This window comes from Alexandromys fortis, unplaced genomic scaffold (genome assembly GCF_014885135.2).
Source record: "Alexandromys fortis isolate MF-2015 unplaced genomic scaffold, M_Fortis_MF-2015_v1.1 scaffold_11, whole genome shotgun sequence".
In the NCBI taxonomy this organism is placed as follows: domain Eukaryota; kingdom Metazoa; phylum Chordata; class Mammalia; order Rodentia; family Cricetidae; genus Alexandromys; species Alexandromys fortis.
In genome coordinates, this window is record NW_026067912.1 from 836946 (window position 1) to 860263 (window position 23318).

Consider the following 23318-nt stretch of genomic DNA (forward strand, 5'->3'; position numbering starts at 1 on the left):
TACACAAGCGGTACGATATTTCTAAAGTGAACTCCAAGGTGTTCACGCCCCTGCTCCCTGCTCCTTCCATCACACAACAATAATAATAACATCGCCCGTGTTCCTACAGTGCTGAGTGCCCATGCGTGCATTCCTAAGTGCTTATTGTAGCGCCTTGATTATGAGGTCACTTTGCTAATGAATATGGTCAGGATTGAATTCAAGTTTTCTCTGATTCGGTTTTACTTTAGGTCCTAGCTCACAAACAGAGCCCAGATTGTAGATGCTGCCTACACCTAGTCATTGCCTTTGGCTCCTTGTCAGGACTCTCACAGAGAGTGAAAAGTAAACACAGTACAGTGAGAATGAGGGGGCTATGAGTCATTCAACTTTATTCGTGCTGGGCAATGTCAGCTTTGGCAGTTGTTGGGGACTCCCATAGACTGGTAGTGTTTCCGTTCATTGTGTGGGCACTGTGTGTACACTGACAGCAGAGATGTCTGTCATTTGCTAAAATTAGAAATATGGAGTCATCATGTATGCTTCATCATCTTTAAATGCAGTAAAAGGGACTCCTTGCCAGGGTGTTGCAACCCTTATATTATGTAAGATATCAGCAGAAAGGCGTTTCTGTGTTTCAGTCATAGACACTTAGAAACAATGCAAAGAATAGATTCCTTGATATAAATAGATTTTTCAAATATACTTCGATTATTTAAATCTTCAAAACATGCTGTTCAATGAATCTCCTGCCATATTAAATCCGAACCCTTACATGGTATAAGACATATTGGCCTTGTGGGTAATATTTATAGATGTAGCAAAAACTAAATTTTGTAATTATAATTAATTTTCCCTCTTGTTGAGCAGATTGGAATAACACTGTGACATCCTCAGACGACTCCTGGAATAACTACACTGTAAGCATATTCCTCCCTCATTTATTAGCTATGTTCATTTGTATATCTTCTAGGAAACAATTTGTATTTAAAGATTTGTCTGTAAAATTAGTTCATAGATATTTGTATCAAAAAAGAGAAAGAAAAGAAAAAAGTCAGATGGTGGTATATTCCTTATTTTTAGGACTCAGGAAGTTAAAACAAGATATCAGAAGTTTGAGGACATGTTAGACCATTAGACAACTTGGACCACATAATGAGACCCTGTCTCAAAAACTATAGATAAATAAACTCATAAAGGTATAAAAATAAAGAAATTAAAAAGAAGAATAAGATGCTTACAAAGGATGTTTGAATTTAAGATGTTCGTTTAGAGGGCTCTAATATTGTTTTCTACCCACTGGCCATTCACTGTAGAGAGCACTGGTGATATTTTTTTTATACACACAAACCTGCACAGAGGGTAGTAGGACTTGGACAGTCTTAGTTTAGCATGATTTTTCCTAGAGTTTTGTGTACTAAGCTTGAGAAAAAGCAAAGGTACTCTGCTTCTGGGATTCTTGCCAGAGTTCTATCTCTACAAATAGCCAAAGTAAATTTATCAATAGATTTTTTTTTTCTCTTTTGGCTCCAGGAAGAAACAAGGTTTGTTTTCATGTGTGTAGTTAGCATAGGAGATATGTTGATTGAGATAAGAAAAAAAGCCAGTGCAGGGCCAGTGGCGCAATGGATAACGCGTCTGACTACGGATCAGAAGATTCCAGGTTTGACTCCTGGCTGGCTCGGAGTGCGCGGTACATATTGGGGGCTGGAGAGATGACTCAGTGGTTAAGAGCATTGCCTGCTCTTCCAAAGGTTCTGAGTTCAATTCCCGGCAACCACATGGTGGCTCACAACCATCTGTAATGAGGTCTGGTGCCCTCTTCTGGTCTGTAGACATGCACACAGATAGAATATTGTATACATAATAAATAAATAAATAAATAAATAAATAAATAAATAAATAATTTTTTTTTAAAAAAGAAAAAAAGCCAAATAGGGGTTGTGAGGATTATTTAGCTGTTGGAAGTAGCAGAGCCCTTGTTAGTATGGGCAAGACCCCAGGTTTGAACCATCAAATCTACCAAGCCACAAGACAATTCAAGACAAGGTGGCCATATCTGTATAGGGCCAAATGGCCTAAGGGGTTTATACCTATTGACAGTCAGAACATAACACATAAAGGCTGAAAGTAAGTTTCTTTTGTTTGATTTTTGAGAAGGGTCTCACATAGTCCAGCTGTCCTTGAATTTAACTGCACAGCTGAGGATGACCCTGAACTCCTGACCCGGCTACCTCTGTCCCTCAAGAACTGAAATTATAGGAGTAAATCCCATCATAACTTTCTCCCTTCTTTGAGACATCGTCTCATTTCATAGCTCAGGCTGGCCTAGAACTCACAATCTTCCATCTCAGCCTACTGAGTACTGGGATTACAGGCCTGTGTCACGTGCCCAGCTTGACACTAAAAATATAAGGACTTAATTGACATTAGCACCCAGTGGTCTGGCAGTTGTGGAAAGAATCTGTGTATACTAGTTAAATATCAGACACCAGTAAGTACGTGCTACTAAGGGAGCAGACATATGACTCCATATAAAACCAAACAGCACTGCATATCATGGTTGTTCTTGCCCTCAGTTACCTGAGAAACAGTCATGCTTAGCAGCACGGAGGAATAACTTAGTGTTGAATTCAAAATAAGCCGTAGTGACTCTGGACTCTGAAGACATCAAGCTGTCCCTAGGTGCATTGAAAACAATACACAGACCATACAGTTTTGTTTTCAAGGTGTTTGTTTATTTGTTTGTTTGTTTGAGACATAATTTCTTGGAGCTCAGGCTGGGCTTGACCTTGCTACATACCCAGGAAGGATCTGGAACTCCTGACCTTCCTGCTACCATCTCTTAGGTCCTGGGAATAAGGTGTGCACCCCTAGGTCTGTCAATAGCAGCAAACATCTTGAACCAGGAGATCAACTTCCTGGACTCTGTTTCATGAAAAAAATTGAACAAAATCTGTGAAGATCACAGAGAAAGGATAAGCATTGCTGCCATTCATAATCAGGAACATGTTCTGAAGTAAATGTTCCACGGGCACGGTAGACACACGTGAAGTCCAAGCTCTAAGGAGATTTAGGAAGGAGGAGCAGAGGTTCCAGGTCATTGTCAAGCAGTGAGATTCAGGACAGCTTGAGATCAGGAGACCCTATCAGAACAACAAACAAACCTTAGATTCCCTACAGCCTTTTTGTCAAGAATACCTGAGAATCCCTTCCCAAGAACCCACTGAACACCTTGCTTGAGGACGTAGAGATAGCACTCACAGAGCTTAGCTGACTTATTCATGGTCTCCCTGACTTAACAGAGGAGCCTGGAGTGTGACCCCATAGATGAGGCTCATAGGTGGGCAAAGACCTTGTCTGTGACTTCCCTTTCCTTGTAGTTAAACCATCCATGGGCTCTGTTTAGCTTAGTAGCTTAGTGCCTCACCTGCTGCTCAGTTGTCTCCTGCTTCTTCCAGTATGTACAGCTCACTCATTACCTGCACCAGGGCACTAAGGGAGATTCTGCATTTCCGTTGATCACACATTAGCAATCAGACTGCATCCTTAAGCTGAGTCCTCCTCCTCTTCTTAGAAAGTTATTGGATATAATAGTATTGTTTCTTTTTTTCTCAACTCTGTTCAAAGCTTTCTACTTACCCTCTCCTTGCCTTCTAATTCATGGTCTCTGTTCCATTAGTTGTTAATATATTAATATGTTAGCATATGTAATCTATATAATGTACAAAGTACTAATATATAATATATAATTAGTATGTAGCTCTCAAATATAAAATGTGTATTATTTATTACATATATTCATATTTAATACATAAATGTGTTCCTTAAAATGTTAATATAACCTGCCCATGCTGACCATTTGGTATTAGATGTTTATAAAATTATACAATCTTGTAGACCAGGCTAGGCTCTAATTTACAGAGATCTACCTGCCTCTGCCTCCCAAGTGCTGGGATTAAAGGAAGACATGATCTCAGACACCGTGTGTGGAAGCATGAGAGATGCTTCATATTCTCTCGTAGTCTGTCTCACTAGTGTTTTATTGATTGAGATTCAGGGACTAACTACTGGCTCTGAGCAGCAACAGCTCTGTGTTCACCAGAGGACAAGTCTGTCTTTGCCATGAGAGGGCTGGTCTCTGCTTCTAGAGTTCTACCAAGAGAACATACTCTTGTCTCTGCCTCCAGTTTTCTCTGTTTGCTACCTTATTTATGTCATGACTACAAGTAAGATTGCTGGCTGTATGTGAGAAAGGACCAGGAAAGAAGAGGGTGTTGGGGACAAGGGTCCCTGGCAGAGAGGCCTGTGTGAGTCACAGTCAGAATGCAGACCTGCCTGGGCACAGCGTGCTGAGGGCCACAGCAACCAGAGTGTCTTCTCCTTGTCCTCCAGGACAGCACCATGATGCAGCCTCAAGTCTTCATTTCTGGCCTCATACTTCTTCTCTCAGGTAAGTGAGTGGATGAGCTGGGGGATGCTGAGGAGTCTAGAGGTGACAGAAGAGATAACAAACATTTGGGGTTTTTTTGATCATCCGTTATGCAGTGAGCAGAGAACCAGGTTAAATTATAGCTCCAGTGAACTTGCTTAACTTGTACGAATTTCAAAACTTATGGCTAGATAAACATGATCCCCAAGAATATGCCAGGCAAACGGTTGAGAATGCATTCATGCATTCATGTGATGGACACGTAGGGATGAGTGCATGTGGATGCATGTGATGGAGAAGTAAGGATGATTGCATGTCCATGCACGTGATGGGGAAGTCAAGGTGAGTGTACATGCACACATATTATAGTCAAATGTTCATAAAATATTGAAAACAGAGCTTTCCACGCATGATGACTGCTCAAAGTCAGCTTTCATGCCATTTCTTTCTGCATTTTTTCTTTCTAAAACCATTTCCAGTTATTTAACTTAAAATCATTCTAATTCAAAGTGTTCTATTTAAAGGGAGAAAAAGGAACAACAAACATAATTGTCTTTGAGGCAGGCTCTAAGTTAGTCCAGGCTGGCCTCAGACTCCATAGGCTGTTGAGGATCCCCTCAAACGTTTGCTCCTCTTGCCTCTACCTCCAAAGAGCTGAGGTCACTGGTGAGAAATAAAAGATTTCTATGACTTAATTAAAATAGTATGAATTTCATTTGTGATCCTAAAAGGTGTTCTGTTGTATTATCTTCAGATGTGTTCCATTTGTTTGCACTGTGGAACATTTGTGTAATGTTGCCAAGATGTGTTTCATTCCTTTATGCCGCATTTGCTTAACTCTGTGAAGCTGTGGTACTTTGTCTGTCTAAAACACCTGATTAGTCTAATAAAGAGCTGAACTGCCAATAGATAGGCAGATGAAAGAATAGGTGGGGCTGGCAGTGAGAATAAATAGAAAGAGGAAAAAGAGAGGAGCAAGAGAACAAAGAGAGGAGGACGCTAGGGGCCAGACACCTAGCCACACAGCCAGCCACCAAGTAAGAGTGAAAGTAAGATATACAGAAGTAAGACAAGGAAAAAGCTCAGAAGCAAAAGGTAGGTAGGATAATTTAAGCTAAGGAAAGCTGGCTAGAAATAAGCCAAGCAAAGGCTGGGCGTTTATAAGTAATAGTAAGACTCTATGTGATTTATTTGGTAGCTCGGTGGTAGGCCCCTAAAGAGCAAAACAGCCAAAAGCATAAGAAAACAACCAATAACAGTATTTGGCAAAATCAAGTAAGGAGTGTCCTAGCAAGAAATAAAGTCATTTTATAGAACAAGGAAGGTGTTTTCTAAATCATACCCCAAACTCACAGCCTAGATCTGCATTCAGGTGAGTAGTTAAGGAAAACCACAGCCCATTGTTCTGTGCTTTTCTTTGTTTATTGGTTTGTCTCCAGTGCTAGGATCCACCATAGGGAATAGTATAGGTTAGCCAAGCCCTGTATCATTGAGCTCCATCCTCAGCCCTCGGAGTTGCTTTAAAGGCCATTGTGGAAGCTATTGGTATTGGGAATTCTATTCCATCATCACCAAAAGAATTATATTTAATTATTTCAGTTTTTTAAATTGCATCATTAATTTATTGGTTGCGTACTTCTTGACTATGTGGTCTGACTTGGCAAGTAGGTTTTGCTCAAGTTCTGGAATGTCACCAACTTTTAAGAAGGGACCTCTACTTAGTGTGTGTGTGTGTGTGTGTGTGTGTGTGTGTGTGTGTGTGTGTGTGTGTGTTAAGGTCTAAATATAAAGTTCACAATAAGCCTCAGCCCCTCCTGGTAGTTTTCTCAAACTTTTTCTGCCAATTGATTTTGAAATTGCTAAATTTCTGCCTTGGAGCCAACAGTGCTTTTCTAAAGCCCTGGTTCTGCTCTTTGATGAGAAGTGGGGAAGAGTTAGTGATTTTGTTGTCCCAGCCCTGTGGGGGAGGAGGGGAGATGGTTGAGACAGGGTCTCTAAAACCTAAGCCTGTCTTGAACTTATTAATTAGCTGACCTTGAATTCCTCATCTTCCTCCCTCTACCTCCCGAGTTCTGGGACTACAAGTGAGTTCTAGGTATACAAGAGTTGCCATGGGCCCAGCTTCTAAAATAAAGTTTTAGATGTTTAATGATGAAACATTTGAGCTGGTCTCTGTGTCATATGCTAAGTACCCTGCACTCAGGAGGCAGAGGTGGGAGGATTGTGATTTTTCAGCCAGCATGAGGCATAGAGCAAGACCCTGTCTCCAAAAGAAACACACACTGAACAAAGAGAAGAAAAAAAGCGAGTGAATATCATGCCAAAGATAGGCTGTTTTGCTCACAAGTGTATCCACTAAGTGAACACACTGAGGAAGAATACGCTAACAGGAAAATATTTACAGTGTTCAAATTCAAGCAGTAAAACTGGATATTTAATTATAGGATTGGGGAGGTAGAGGCAGCGGAGCTCTGGGAGTTTGGAAGTCAGCCCCGTTTATGCAGCAAGTTGCAGGGCAGCCAAGGATACAAACTGAGATCCTGGTTCAGAAAACCAAAGGATAACAACAACAAACCTTATGGTATCATTCCTTCCAACCCCAACACACACACACACACACACACACACACACACTCCAATGATAAAGAACGGTTGTAGACAGAAGTTTCTGTTCCACCTGGTCCTAGAGGCTTATATTAATTATAAACTGGTTAGCCTATTAGCTCAGGCTTATTATTTACTAGCTCTTACAACTTAAATTAACCCATAATTCTTGTCTATGTTTAGCCATGTGGTTTGGTACCTTTTCTCAGTGCAGCATCCTCATCTTGCTTCCTCTGCGTCTGACTGATGACTTCATCTCTGCCTTTTCCTCTTCCCAGAATTCTCTTAGTCTGGTTTCCCCGCCTATACTTCCTGCCTGGCTATTGGCCAATGAGCATTTTATTAAACCAATATGAGTGACAAATCTTTACAGTGTACAAGAGCATTGTCCCAGAGCAAAGGGCTGGAGCTGTAGATCAGTGGGCTAGCACTTGTCTCAGTTTCATAACACCCTAAATTAAGTTCCACTAGAGTAACACCCCAAAATTTTTCTGAAAAGGAATAAAATCAAAATTTTAGGAAAATGTTGGGTACTAATTCTCCATTTCTCCCCCACTTTTGTGCATTCCAGGTACTGTGGGTTCTTCCTTAATAGTGCAGGGGGTCGCAGGTGACCCTGTCACACTGCCGTGTAATTACTCAGTGCATCTCGAAATCACTACCACATGTTGGGGCCTCGGGGAGTGTCAGTCTTTCTATTGTGCCAGGACACTTATCTGGACTAATGGACACCACATCACCTATCAGAGGAGCAGCCGATACCAGCTAAAGGGGAATATTTCAGAAGGAAACGTGTCCTTGACAATAGAGAATGCTGTCCAGAGTGACAGTGGTCCCTATTGTTGTACAGTGGAAATCCCTGGATCTTTTAGTTATGTGACCTATTCATTGGACATTAAACCAGGTAAGCTTTCATGGTTTCCTTTGTTTATTTCTTGTAAGTGAACTAAGTCCTCTGTTTGGTAATAATTGTCTGTTTTCCTCTAAGGACAAAGAGAGTTCTAAGCCTGCCTTGGGTTTTTAAAATAGGTCTTATATCTTATCACATAAGTTTTTGCTTGACCAATGGAAATGTCCTGATAGCAGAGTGTTCCCTCCAGTATCTGTTCATGGTCACTCGGCAGTGTAATAGCATGAGCAACAGCGGTTAGTCCAGAAAGGACGCAGACACACAATTCCGTCCAGTGAGCTTTGTTAGAATGAGGAGGCCTTGAAGCCGAGATCAGACCTCCAGCTGGGAGGGAGAGCATTAGACAGAAACCATACAATCTGTGAGGTCCATCCCTTGATGGGGTATGAAGAGGCTTCCAGGGAAGGACGGCCTTCTCTTTACAACCTGGAGAGGAGCTTCATTAAGAGCAGGAGTGTGGGAGGGAGATGGGGATAAGGAGGACTAGAGAGATAGCTGCCATTACTGGAATGGCAGGGCAGACAGGGCATCCTCCTCACAGAGCAGCCGGCAAAATAATCCTCTCAGCATTCCCCCTGAGGAGTCTCAGGCAGGTCTCCCAGAGCAAGGGGAAAGTCTGACTTGTTATAATCTTTTAGTGGTACTGGTCCTAGGTGCAAGGTCCCAGGGTGAAGGCTAACTAAGGTGTTTACTAACATATCAAAGCAGACACTGGCTGCCATTTTCTCAGTAAGGCCAGTACCTGGTGCACCCCACCCCTTCTCTCAGTTCTCCAGCCCAGGGACTCAGCTGGGCTCCCCTTCCCCCACCTGCTCTTCCCTGTATAACCCAGCCATTTTGGTTATACAAGCCCTTTTGGGATCTTGAGCTCTTGGCCACCACTCTTGGCTCCTGGCTTCCCCTCTCCTCACATGACCAGTTCAGTTAGCTGGTCATGTTCACTCTGGAACCTTCTGGGTGCCTCTGTTTTCTCCCTCATATCTACGATAAACCATCTCCTCCACCATAGGTAGATAGTCATGTCTTCCTTTCCTTTCCTTTTTCATTCAGGAGGGAAGTTTCCTGTCATGTGATTTGGTTCACCATAGCATAAGTGACATAGTATGGGGTTCCAATCTTGGTTAGGTCCTCTGTCTCTGAAATGCTGGGATTAGAGTGTTCCACCACCACCAGGCTTTACATTCTCCTTCTTGAATTACATATCCTGATTTCTTTGCATTGACCAGAAGAGTAGAGTAGATTCGTGAAGACTTCCCGGCTTCTGGTGAAGTTTCTAACCTCCACTTACCAAGGGCTTATACAGCCAATAGAAATCAATACTGATCTGTCTCTATATTTTTAAAATAAGGATATTATGCTAAAGTCTTTCAAATTATAGACTTTGTTATTTGTATGCTTAATTTGATTTTTAAAACTGCATTTATTAATATGTGGCTGTTGTGGATGATGTGTGTCTGGTGGGTTTGCATGCCATGGTGAATTTGTCAGAGGGAAAACTTGCAGGGTTGGTGCTCTCTTTATATCCTTATGTGAGTTCTTATTTATTTATTTATTTATTTTTTATTTATTTATTTATTATGTATACAATATTCTGTCTGCATGTATGCCTGAAGGCCAGAAGAGGGCACCATACCTCATTACAGATGGTTGTGAGCCACCATGTGGTTGCTGGGAATTGAACTCAGGACCTTTGGAAGAGCAGTCACTGCTCTTAACCTCTGAGCCATCTCTCCAGCCCTCCTTATGTGAGTTCTAGAGATACAAACCAGCTGGCGATGGTTGCAAGTCAAGTGCCTCTACCCACTGAGCCATGGTTCTGGCTCTGTTCACTGACTGATTTACTGATTTTGAGACTGGGTCTTGCATTGTAAGTCAGGCTGGTCTGGATCTTTTTGTCCACACCTTAGCCTCACCAGGGTTGAGATTAAAGGAAGGTGCCACCATACCTTGTTAGGGTGAGGTCCATTCTGATGGGGCAAGGAGCTGCCTTGAAAAGTATGGCTGGGAGGCTACTTAATGAAGCCAGAAGAAGCTGATCATAGAATGTGCAAAGAATGATGAGACAGCTGGGGGAGGAGACAGTAAGATTCTAAGTGCCCATCACAGTTGTGAAATTGCACTATTTACCTGACTGAAGTTGAATGACTCTGGACTCCAAGGGGAATCACTCACATGAAAATAGCTTCACATACAGACACACACACGTAAACATGCACTCACGGGCACACACACACACACACACACACACACACACACACACACAAAGACAAATCGCTAAAGAAAAATCTCACTAGGGGATATGGAGAAATTTGTCTAGCCTTTCTGAAGCCTTGACTTCTGTCCCTAGAGCTGCAAACTTGATAACCAAGTAAGGGCTGGGGTTTAGTTTGAGAAGGCAATTGTCTTAAGACACATTCCTGCCTAAAACTTTGAGATTAGATTCCCAGCACCAGAAGGGGGATAGGCATAGCATCATAGCATAAAATTACTAATTTCAGTTCATTAATTCAAGGTTTTATGAAGCTAAGAAATTCATAACAGAAGAGTGCTTACAAAGACACTGTGACCCCTCGGTGAGTCCATAAGTGAGCCAGCAACTCTGTCTCACCCTTTAACAACTCAGTCAACATTTTCTCTTGGTTTAAACACCCGGAGCTCCATCTCTAGCTATCCTGGGACCCTCATGGCTCCTTTGGACTTCCCATCTACCTGGGAGAATAACACCCCAGAGCAAGAACAGCAAAGCTCCTGAGCTGTTGCTTCCTTCCTAGTTGGTCTCATAGTGATCTTCTGACTAGATTGTTCCCATGCTCGCTGTTCTCTCCTGCAGAGATTTCTACTCTCCAGGGAAGGTTTGCATTATGCTCATGCCTATGCCCACACATTAGACACTATCAGCAAACTAACCAGACCACTCGCTGGTGTGTATAGTTTTATTGCAGCACAGCCACACCAACTCCTTGCTGTGTTGTCAAAGTGACTTTCAAACCGAAGGGCATAGTGCTTGCTCCTGAACACCTGTTTTCTAGTTCCTGAGCCCAAGACACTTTACTATCTGGCTCTTTATAGGAAAGGGATGGAGGGTCAGTGAGCTGGCTCAGTGGGGAATGGCGCCCAGTGCTAAGCTTGGTGACCTGAGTTCAATCCCTGGGCCCACATGGCCGAAGGAGAGAACAGACTCTGCAGAGTTATCCCCTGACATCCACATTTGTGACATTTCACCAACACACAAATAAATGAATAAATACATGTGTTGAATTTAAGGGGGATGCTCCACATCCATCTCCCTACACTAGGAACACTACAGTTTTTTCTTCATTTTAAGGTAAACACACTGGATTGAGTTGGGATTTGTGTGGGATGTGTGTGCTAAGATGCAGGGCTGTATGCTGTATTCTCTCAGGACTTACTGAAGAGAACATTCTTTCTGGACCGGGGAACTGTGGTTGAAGTTGGTCACCACTGAGAGAAGTCCCAGTCCCCCATGCCCTCTCAGTGTCACAGAGATGCTGAGAGATCAGAGGACCTGACATCTGTCATTTATAATGTGCCCTTAGGAATATGAGTTCTGTTCTCATGTCTGTACTGTCAGTGCAGGTGCCTCCTGTGGGTGAGCTGTCTCCACTGTCCTGCCCTGTCTTACTTGGCCAAAGACAAAGGAGAGGAGCATCTCTGGACAGCTTCTCACTGGTGTTACAGTTAAGCTCTTCTGTCTTCTTGCTGGAATGATCCCTGTTTCATCTTGATTTTCAAATCCAGAAATTCCCACAAGATCCACAACCACAGAAAAACCCACAACTACAGGGAGACCCACGATTACAGAGAGACCAACGACTACAGGGAGACACATGACTACAGGAAGACCCACGACTACAGGGAGACCCACGACTACAGAGAGACCCACGACTACAGAGAGACCCACGACTCTGTCAACAGGACCCACACGTGTACCAGCATCACCCAGAGTCTCCACCTCTACTCCTACAACACCAGTGCACACGCAGACTCACACACCAGGTAAATCCCAACGTGGTTCAGGACCCAGAGTCCCTCTTATAAGCGTCTGTTGGACACACAGACACTGAGTCAAGACAGAGTATAATAGAGGAGAAGAGTCCTTAGCTGTGTCCCAACAACAGCTTCACAAAAGCTCTAATTTTCCAGTCTTAAGTTGCATTCATCCTCTGGTGTGTAAGAGCTTGAACATGAAGGACGCCATCTCTCTATATCAGATTTCCCGGAATTCACTCTAGCCAGACTGAGGCCCGTCATTGATCTAGGAGAGCTGATGGCGATGGCAGGAATCTGGCCCAGTTGAACGACTTTCTGATGAAAAACTAAGGACTGACTGAGAACAAGGGTCAAGTTAGGGAGACCCTTGCCCCTTTTATCCATTTTGAAATTGGGCCTCCAACTGAGGTCATAGTTCAGGGAAGTTGACATTTAGCATTTCCTGACCACCCGCAAGCATGCTACATGCTTTATGTTGCAGTGTTTAATTCTCAGACATGTATGTCCTATATAGCTGTGATCTGTCCCTGTTTTATAGTGACAGCAACTGGCAGAGTCAGAAAGTTCATGGTGGAAGTTATGGAGACAGAAAGTGGCTCAGACTCTCTCCCTGTTCACTTGAGTTGGAAGCTGATTCTTCTGACTCCTTGGTCAGAACTCCACAGTCATGAGCATTCTATGCATAGCATAGGAGTTTTGAGAAAATCCCTTTGTTCCAGGCAGCTGCACACACTGAACAACTGTGAGGATCTCTCAGAGTTGGCAGAACTTTTCAAGACTTAGTTTCTGCCTGCATCAGGGGATGTTCTCATGGGCTGAGTCTGGAGAACATGGATAGGTTATTGACTTCAGTGAAAACTGAGATAGAAGAGAAGTGTTAATTTGTGAATCCATATGGGCAGGACAGCTTGTCTTAGTCACTCAACAAGCCGAGAGAGAGAGAGAGAGAGAGAGAGAGAGAGAGAGAGAGAGAGAGAGAGAGAGAGAGAGGAATACAAGGCAGACTGCAGTGTGGGAACCATCACCAGTGTGATGCTGCTACCTTGAGAAGGGTCTCAGTGATGAAATGGTCCATCTAGTCCGTGCTGTCCAGTGAGCACATCTTCCTGAAAGAAGTGTGAAGAATCTGGTTCTTGACTAAGGCCTCAGTGAAGAGGGGTGAGAAACGTCCAGGCTCTTCCTAGAAGGTGAAATGACCCTTCACTTGATAAATCATGATCTTAACTGAGTGTCTGGTTCCCCGTGTGTTAATAGCAGCTATGCTTCAGAGGAGTTCAGGAGTCTAGAATGGGAAGTGTGAAGCAATCCTGAAGATCAATAAAGTTGTCTAGAATATTAGAACACACATCTCACTTGCTCAGGATAGTGGGACCATGACAGGCAGTGCCCATCTTTGGGTACATTTCTCAGAGGAGTCAGAAAATATGGAAATAAGTAGGAAGTAGTCATTTCTGTTTAGGAGGCTGGGGTAGGCATTGGGAGAGGCAATGGTAAGATTTGTTTCTGTTTTCCTCAGTGAGGTCTAAACTCCAAAGCTGAAACAGTTCTTGCATTGTTCTCATTCCAGAACCCACTACATCTTACCCAAGTCAGACTACAGCTGAGGTGACAGAAACTTCATCCTACACCCCTGCAGGTAACTATGCCCCCCTGCCTGATCCCCTGGAAGGTTCACATCTTGGTAAAGCTGGTGTTGAAGAGCACACGCCCTCTGCAGCAATGCAGATCTGACATTGTAAGTGCTGGCAGGGACAGAGGCACAGCTCCATTCCACCCCGATGGCACCCTCCAGAGGTCCCTTTCCATGAACACCTCCATTCAGGCCAAGCTAGGCTGGGTGGCTTCTTTGAAGGAAAGAATGTCAGGGACAGTCAATGTGATGGAGTGTTGAAGGTTTCTGGCTTTGTGGAAGCCTAGGCAGTTTGGATGCTCACCTTACTAGGCCTGGATGGAGATGGGTGGTCCTTGGACTTCCCCAGGGCAGGGAAACTTGATTGCTCTTTGGGCAAACCAGGGAGGGGGACTTGATTGGGGGAGGGGGAGGGAAATGGGAGGCAGTGGCGGGGAAGAATCAGAAATCTTTAATAAATAAATAAAAATTTAAAAAAATAAAATAAAAAAGAAATAAAAAAAGATTTAACTCAGATCCTGAGCACAGGGTCACTAAGAAGAGAGATGCTTAGGAAAGGAACAGGGCACACTGGGGCACACGTATGGACTTCTCCATGAAGAGCACTTAGGTGTCTTTGCATTGAGTGTACATGTGATTTTGATGGCTCTCAAGATGGATCCCTGGAGGTTTCCAAGAAGTGCCCCATCCCCTTCCTGCTGTCGCTTTTGAAACAATGCTCTGAGATGTAGTTTACAGAAAACATATCTGACTAGTTTTCTTCTGCAAACAGTGTTGTGATGGAGATTTCAGAAGGTCATTTTTCTATGTCCAGGAATGGGAGGAAAGGGCTCTAAATGCCAGGCTCTACATCATTATTCCTGGAAGATCTTACTTAAGTCCCAAACAGAGCCTAGACCATAGATGCTGCCTAAACGTAGTCATTGCCTTTGGAATCTTCCTTGGAAGAGCTCTCAGAATGAGCAAAATGTAAGCATAGTAATGTGAAAAGGAGGAAATCTATGGATCATCCAGCTTTATTCGTGCTGGGCAATGCCAGCTTTAGTAGTAGCTGGGGACTCCCATAGGTCTGTAGTGTTTCCACTGGACACTGTGTGCACATTGCCTGCTGAGATGTCTGTCATTTCCTGAAATTAGAAATATGAAGTCATCTGTCTGCTGCTTTATCTGTCAAATGCAGTGAGGGGTTCTTTGTCAGGACATCACAACCCTTATATCACACGCACACTCACGCACACACACACGCGAGCACACACACGCACACACATATGTCTGATATCAGTGGGAAGAGGATTCTGTGTTTCATTCATGGACGTATAAAAACAATGAAAAGAATAGATTCCTTGTTGTAAATTAGACATTTCAAATATACTCCAAATTTCTAAATGTTTGAAACTTGTTCTGTCAGTGAATATCCTGCCTTATAACTCCCGTCCCTTACATGGCATAAGACATATTAGTCTTATGGGGTATTATTTGCAGATGTAGTAAAAAAAAAAATCTAATTTCTTGTATTTATAATTTATTTTCCTTTTTTTGAGCAGATTGGAATAACACTGTGACATCCTCAGAAGACTCTTGGAATAATTATACTGTAAGCATATTCCTCCTGTATTTATTAGCTATGTTCATTTGTGTACCTTGTAGAAAACAATTTGCATTTGAAGATTATGTCTGTACAATTAGTTCATAGATATTTGCATCACAAAAGAAGAGAAGAAAAGGAGTCACTTAGTGGTAGCTTCCTTCGTCTTAGAACTAAGGAAATTGGAACAAGATATCAGAAGTTGGAGATGAGCCTGCACCATTAGGTTTGTTGGGCTACATGGTGAGACCCTGTCTCAAAAACTGTAGATAAATAAATTAATAATACATGAAAGTAAAGAAATTAAGAGTTTGACACTTACAAAGGATGTTTGAATTCTAGATGTTCATTTAGGGTCCTCTAATATTGCTTTTCTACCCACTGACCATTCTCTCTGGAGTCCACTGGTGATATTTTTTCCACACACATAAGTCCAGATAAAGTATTAATGTACTAAACATTCTCAATTTTGCATAATTTCCCCCCTAGATTTTCTCAATAGTAAGCTTGAGAAAAAGATCTAAGGAACTCCGGTTGCAGGATTCTTGTCAGAATTCAATTTTTACAAATAGGAGAGGTAATATCTGAATAGTAATTTTTCTCTTTTGGCTCCAGGAAGAAACAAGGTTATTTTTAGTTTGTGTAAGAAGTGCAGGAGAAATAGTGGTTGAAATAAGAAAAAAAGCCCAATAGGGATTATGAAGATTATTTGACTGTTGGAAGGAACAGAGCCCCTTTTAGCATGTGCAAATCACTGGGTTTGAGCTTCCAAAAATGGGTCAACAACAATAAAACCCTCAAGACAAGGTGGAGATATTATATAGGGCCAAGTGGCCTAATGCTTTTATACCTATTGACAGAACATGCAGCAAGGAAAGGCTGAGTGTAAGTTTCTTTTGCTTGTTTTATTGAGAAGGGTCTCGTGAAGTCCAGTTGTCCTTGAACTTGCTGCATAACTGGGGATGACCCTGAACTCCTGACACTGCCTCTGTCTTCAAGAAATTGTAGGTGTGAAACCCACCATAATGAACCCCCCATCTATGAGAATTGTAAGGAAGGTTTCCCTGTCCCGCTACCCCCCTGGGCCAGTTTCTTTCATGCTCGGTCCCCGAAGCCCCTTATGAAATAATTACTCAGAGGCTCAATATCAATTATAATTGTTTGACCAGTGGCTCAAGCTACTTATTGACTAGATCTACCTGTGAATTAATCCATTTCTATTAATCTGTGCATCACCACATGGTTGTGGGATCCTGGTAATGCCCTGGTATGTTGCTTCTTTGGCAGTTACATGACATCTCTTTTACGCCACCTTCCTTTTCTATGCATCTACTTTTGGATTTCCTACCTACTTATATTCTGCCTGGCCATTGACCTAAACAGCTTTATTCATATCTGTAGAAAAAAGAGCAATGCATATTTCAGCATACAGAAGGACAAGGACAACCCACATCAAGACATCCTTTCCTTTCACAACTCAGGCTGGCCTAGAATTCATAATCTTCCTGCCTCAGCCTACTGAGTACTAAGATTGCAGACCTGTGTCACGTGCCCATCTTGACACTACAAATATAATGACTAAATTAGCATTAGTACTCACTGGTCTGGCAGTTATGAAAAGAATCTGTATATACTAGTTAAATATTACCTGCTCAGTATGTATTCTATTTGTGTGTACATGTCCATGCTGACCATTTGGTATTAGATGTTTATAAAGATATGGAATCTTGAGTTGCATTTACAAGACAAGTAGGGTCTGTGATGAAGGACCAGACCAGGGGCTGAGCACACAGAGAGCCAGTTAACTTAGAGGTGAGATACTCTTTTTTTCTACAGACTAGGAAAGCAGACATAATCACATATATCATGTCTGAACCCACATGAGGCTAAAATTTTGACTGAGGCATTTACCCATGTAATCACCTCGAGCAACATAGACCATGTTTCCATCATCACCAAAGACACTGATTTCACATTGGTGAAATCACTGAGTTCCACTGCCTGTTACCACCTCAGATTCTTGGGTTTTCCTGCATATTCCGGACTAGTCACAGGCCAGTAAAGATGCAGTTCTAGGACCTAGTGTCTAGGATAAGGTCAAGCATGTGCTTTCTGCTCCTCTCACTTGATGCCCCTCCCTTGTGTTTATTTATTGCTATTGTTATTTTATTTATTGTTTCCTTAGGAATCAATCCCTTCAGGGATGGCACATAACACGACGAAGGATTTCTTTATCAACATCCCCATCACTGTTCTGCTGTTGCTGCTGCTTGTGTGCACCACAGTTATCACTAGTAAGTCATTTCACAGCTGTCCCTGAGGAAGGAGAACCAGGGCTCTCTGACTGCCTTTAAGCACCTGCACATGCCATGGGGGCTTTGAGTTCACATGGCTTTCATATCCTCAGATCCAAGATACTCAAGTTAAACCATTTACTCCCCAAGGCATATGTTAGCACTCAGAAAACTCTGCAGGTGATTTCTGGTACATGGTGAGTGCTCTTCTCAGTGACCTTGAACCATTGCTATGAAGACTCCAAAGATTCCTATTCTGTAAAACTCGATCTCATGTACTCCACACTGGTACAGACCTTACTAGGTAGCTGAGAATGTCCCCAAACATCCAGATCCTCTGGCCTCCAACATCCCAGTGCTGGGCTCACAGGAATAGGCTGCAGTGCTTGGCAACACTCTTGTTCCTAACCCTGTCCTTTGTCTTTCAGTTGTTGCCATTAAAAGGAAAGACTATATTCTCCATAAGAGAAATGAAGCACCATGACACAACAGATATTGGATAGGCTTGACATTCTTAGGTCACTATCAGACCATTGATGTGTTTCCTCCTCTCCTACCCTTAAGATCTTGCTTGTTTCCCATAATGATACTGTTGATGTTCTGGAATATACTTAGTAGAAGAGGCAGATGAGACATTGGTGGGAAGAAGCCCCCTGTCTAATGCTGGAGCAGACTTTTTGAAGGTGACACCCAGGCCTACCTGGCTATTTCCATGAGTTATGTAACTGTACATAGTGTTTCTCTCTGTGAAGTCTATTCCTTGTGTAAGAACTTCAGCCATGGACTTTACAAAACACTGTACACGAGCCCATTACTGGCCTATCATGTGACTGGGCAGAAAACGGGAAATAAGGATATGCCTGTCTCTTAGCTGTGATTGGCACAATTCCTGTAATCCCAGCACTTGGGAGACAGAAGTATAAATGTCTCTGAGTTTGAAGCCAACCTGGCCTACAGAGCAAATTTCAAGGAGAAACCCTGTCTTGAAAAACTAAGAAAAGATAATAAATAAAAATAAAATTCAAGAATATGCCCGTCAGTCCTCAGACTGTTTCCCTCTGGTTATTCAGAACTTGTGTTTCTGAAATGATTATTTTAGGTAGCACTAGTAGCGTGTGCCTACTATCCCAGCATTCTGAGTCTGACGTTAGCGTGGGCTGCACATGAGCTGGTGTTTAAAAGGAAGAATTACTTAGAAATTGAGGAGAATACCGCAAGTGCTTTCCTTCCTTAGTCCAAAGTTGTTATTCTCCCCTCAAGGACTGGTTCCCCAGCAGTGCATTAGGCAGATTTGAGACTTTGTCTCAGTGAACAAAAGTTTACCACCCTCACTCTAGTATATTAGGCTACGTGGATGATTACACCAGATAGTGAATGGACAGAAGATCCTTCCTTCCTACAAGGGATGGGAAAGAATCACCCAAAGTTACCCAAGGATGGTTCAACCAAAAACAGAGACAACATCCTCGATTAAAAGAAAGTGTCATGAGTGTCTCTGATGACATGTGCAATTTTCTCATTAACTTCTCCCACCTTTTCCCACCCCAATTTAGGGTACATCCTTATGAAAAAGAAGTCGAGGTCTCTACGGTAAGCTGGCATGGATTATGTGGAATTTTTTTTTGAACTAACAATCTTGAGAATGTCTCTATGCTCTCTTTTTCTACTAAATTATTCATTACTAATTGATTCATTGCTGGGTTGGTTGATTTGAGACAGGGTTCACTATGTAGTCCAGACTGGCCTGGAACTTACTATGTAGCAAGGCCAGGCTGGAGCTCACAATCCTCCTGCCTCAGGCTCTTTCACTCTGGGATTACAGATGTGTTTCAAAATGCTTGTTCCCCATTCGTATGTTATATCTCAAAATAAGTCTTTTTAGTCCCTTTTTTGTTATTCAGAGATACTTTCTGCATTCTGTATTTATGTATTTATGGTAGGACAGGAACAGAAGGCCCCTTGATCCTAATCTCTTATAGGTGGACACTGAATTGTAAACTTTGCTTCCTGGAGCTGGTACGGAAGGAGTTGCTTTAACCCACTCTTGTTTTCTTCAGTGTTTTCTTTCATTGAGTACCTAGTCTATAAAAATCTGAAGACGTATATCATAAGCTAGTAGAAAGGTCATTTTAGGTGCTTTAAGGGAAGTGTGCTGGGGATGACAGGGCTAGCTAGTGAGCTGTTTGAGGATGGTCAAGGGAGCAGAAGATTAGTGGAAGATCATTTCTGAGGCTCCCAGGGGAGTAAAGGAACTGTGTGTGGCCAGGGTCTCCACTTCTTACCAGTCCCCTTCACTCATGACACTGGTGTCGGCCTTGCAGGCTCCTCAATTAACCGTACTTGGGGAGCTCTGTTAGTCTCCCCAGTTTAAGACCACTGTACCTCCCGTGCTACATGGTTATAACCATCTAATCTTCTTAATTTCTCAAAAGAATTAGTTGTACACAGGGCCATTTCTTTCGGCCAAAACCCATGTCCTTCAGGCTTCCTTCCATAGACTTGCCTGTGTCTATGATAAACAAGAGAACCGAGCAATAGAATGAGTCTATTATAAGTGCCTGATTAAGTGTTAGCTCTTATTAGGTGTCAGCCTCCATCCCCCTCAGTGCTGAGTTACTTGCAGGAGATGTTCTTCCTATTACCTGGGGCAGCATTTGAACTCTTGTACAGCAAGCATCCGTAACTGCTGATCAATTCTTCAGTCCCCAAAGCTACTTTTTAATCACACTTAATCTAAAACAAACAAACAAACAAACAAACCTGGAGAAAACAACGTATAGAGAAGAGGGGAGAGGTTGGGTGAGGAGGCACGCACTACTATCTCAACACTCAATCAGCTAACGCAGGAGGACTGTAAGTTTAAGTAGAGCCCAGACTTCTAGCAACGTTCTGTCTGAAAATAAGTAAATAACGCCAGGTGTGGTGGCTCACACCTTTAATTCCAACTCAGCAGGCAGAGGCAGGTGGGCTCTATGAGTCCAGGCCAGGTGAGTCTATATAGAGAGTTACAGGATAGCCAGGGAAACATGGTGAGACCCTGACTAAACCAAATGAATGAATGAATGATTGAATAAAATATAAATAAAATAAATAAAAAGCTAGAAAGAAAGCCAGAAAATTAAAGTAACCATGACATAACACATTTAGGGCATTTTCTCCTGACTTTTTCTGTCAGTTCCATCACACCGACGCACGAGAGTCCTGACCCTACACTGTTTCCCTTCATGTGTGACTGTCCAGGCAGAGTGGAGCTTGCTCTCTCTCGTCCTTCATAATTCTCAGCACAGGTGTTTGTTCCATGTGGCCGACTGGAGACGCTCATTTCAGTTCCACATTTCAGTGGTAGAAATGACCACAAATGACAAAACCCCACTCTTAAAACATCACTCCTGAGTTCTTCTGTTTTCTTCTCTGGTTTGCTCCTCCATGAGATCTAGAAGCTCAAGTATCAGTCCCCTGTGCCCACCCTGATGATCATGGGTATGGAATGAGCTCTCCAAGGGAAGCCCCTCCCACAGCTGTCAGGATAGGGGAAGTGAAAAGACCTGCTGTGCTCTCCTCAAATTCCTTCCGGGGCAGTTCCTGCTGTTTGTGTGCACGCAGTGTCTGCGCATGTGTGGCATACAGTAGCCTTGAAATTGTGCCCCAGACCAGCAGCTACAGCTGCTTTGTGATGACATGTTTTCTACTCCATGTTTAGTGTTAGAGGGTTAGATGCCATGCAGGTTTCAATACTCTTTAGTTTTTCAATAAAGAAAACTTTGTATCACAGTGTGCATGATGTTTATCTCGGGGGGGGGGGGGAGCGATGTGTGGTATCTGTGGAGGTCAGAGGATAACACCGTGGAGCTGGAACTTTCTGCATTTTCCATGGACTCCAGGGATCTCACTCAGGTCACCAGGCTCTTCCAAGTCTTTCTAAAGTGTCACAGTGCAAAGTAAACACATGAGCTATCTATCCCGTTCCTAGTCCAGTTCCAAAATGTACATCCTGATTAGATACCTAAATTTGATGCCAAGATATCTGCCTCTCTAGTATCTCGAACGATTCCAATATGAGATTCTTTAAAAAAAATATTCTTAGTCTTATGCTTATTATAAAAGCAAAAACAGCAACAAAAGAACTTTCCTACAACTTTAATGCCAGGGGTCCTGTTCGCTGTCATAGTTTTTTGAATGGTTCTCTTGGAGTCCTGAGCATATGTCATAAATTAATGTCCTGCTCAGACCTGACAGCTACCCAGCTTCTCCTTCCCTCCTCCACCTCCCCCCCCCCCCCCCCCCCCCCCCCCCCCCCCCCCCCCCCCCCCCCCCCCCGCCGCCTCTCTCTCCAGCTTGGTGGCATTTCGTGTCTCGAAGATTGGAGCTTTGCAAAACACAGCGATTGTGTGGCCCTGAGGTGAAGACAACATCTACATTATTGAAGACGGTTCTTATTCCTACTGAATGAGCCCCAGTGGTCCTCTGAGGAGTCCTCTGCCTGAGACTGCAAAGACAGCAACTGGATTTGACAGCACAAACAGCCTTTCCAGCTGCAGGGCTATGTTCTGTGTCCGTTCATCCAGCAGTGGTGGAGAGGGTGACCCTCCGCTGTTAATACACAAACTCACAGTTCATATCATGCTAATTCTTATATCAACACTGCCTCAGTCTCTCCACTCCAGAACATTCTCTCAAACAAATATTTTAGAGTTTTGAGTTTCCTTTAGTCATTATAGTCATTGGTAGTACAGGAAATACTCCTGCCTCGATTATTAAAACCATTAAGAGGAATAGGATTGAAAGATTTAAAAAAAAAAAAAAAAGAGAGAGAGTGTGGGTGGGAGGAATATACTAAATTTAGAAATATTTCATGTTCATGTTTTATCTCATATCATAATTTGAAATGTCACTTTCCCTATTCTTCTCAAGAGGTAAAAATCATGGGAACATGCAGGTTTTAATTTCCCTCATAAACAAATAGTAGAAGGAGATCTAATATTACCATTAGAGTTAGTTGTGCTTTCTCATAGCTCTGGAAATAGGATACATTTATTATGGAATTGATCTTAGGATAAGGATCATCATGTCAGGAGAGGCTACCATGGTGAGAATGGACCAGGCAGACATCAGGGAAGAAAATAATGGACCAACGGACTGAGGTCATCAGTGCTGTTTCTCCCGCAGGCTGACTCGATGCCCAGAGCTCCTATTCTCACCACTGGGCTGTGAATCAGGAGCTGGAAGGAGGCAATGCAGAGATGAAGGGGAAGGGGGAGCAGGACACAGGCTCTGCCTGAAAGAAGTCCTAGTCCAGGTGTGACAGAGTTGGGACTAGCACTGGTTTCATTCAGAGTTCTAAATTTCTAATTGTTTCTGAATTGTATTTATAAATAAATTTACTTGAGAGAGACAAAGCATTGTTCATGGTGCATCAGTTTGTCGCAATCAATGAAATATTGGGTTTCGTTGGAGTTATCAAAGGCTCTTGTGTTGGTATATTCATTGCCAGTTTGGTTGTTGAGAAGAACAGATTTGCTAGAGGGTATTAATTGTTATTTCAGTTTGAGTAAAACCTGACTCCAGATAGAGACACTCAGCCCATAGGAGAGCAGGGGTGGATCTCAGTCCACATTCCACTGCTATTCTACAGAGTTCTAGGAAATGAGTCTGTGTCTGATGGGGTTTCTTGGAGAGGTCAGAAAGTAGAAAGTTGCATTCTGGGTTTGCCAAATGGGGCTTCCCTTTATGCTCTAAAAATGATTGTATTTAAACGACTGATTTTTTTTTTCTTTTTGGTTTTTCAAGACAGGGTTTCTTTGGTATACAGTGATGTTTTCATTTCTTAATTTTCTTTTTTTCTGAAATTTGAGGCGACTCTCAAAACATGAAAC

The 23318-nt window shown here is 42.7% G+C and overlaps 1 protein-coding gene and 1 non-coding gene across 3 annotated transcripts in view; both read left to right on the forward strand.

Annotated features, from left to right (window-relative positions):
- Positions 1–22751, forward strand: part of LOC126499491 (T-cell immunoglobulin and mucin domain-containing protein 2-like) — a 45408-nt gene extending 22657 nt beyond the window's left edge. The window contains exons 2-9 of one of the 2 annotated variants that reach the window (XM_050138725.1): positions 4375–4432; positions 7587–7919; positions 11685–11942; positions 13504–13572; positions 15111–15160; positions 17337–17445; positions 18999–19035; positions 21780–22751. In XM_050138725.1, coding sequence (XP_049994682.1) covers positions 4384–4432; positions 7587–7919; positions 11685–11942; positions 13504–13572; positions 15111–15160; positions 17337–17445; positions 18999–19035; positions 21780–21843 — 969 coding nt within the window. In that variant the 5' untranslated portion in view covers positions 4375–4383 and the 3' untranslated portion in view covers positions 21844–22751. The remainder of the gene's footprint in view (positions 1–4374; positions 4433–7586; positions 7920–11684; positions 11943–13503; positions 13573–15110; positions 15161–17336; positions 17446–18998; positions 19036–21779) is intronic. The other variant, XM_050138724.1, reaches the window with a different exon arrangement.
- On the forward strand, positions 1591–1663 carry Trnar-acg (transfer RNA arginine (anticodon ACG)). Its single transcript has one exon. It is a non-coding gene; the product is annotated as a tRNA-Arg (tRNA).
- Positions 22752–23318: the final 567 nt, after the last annotated feature.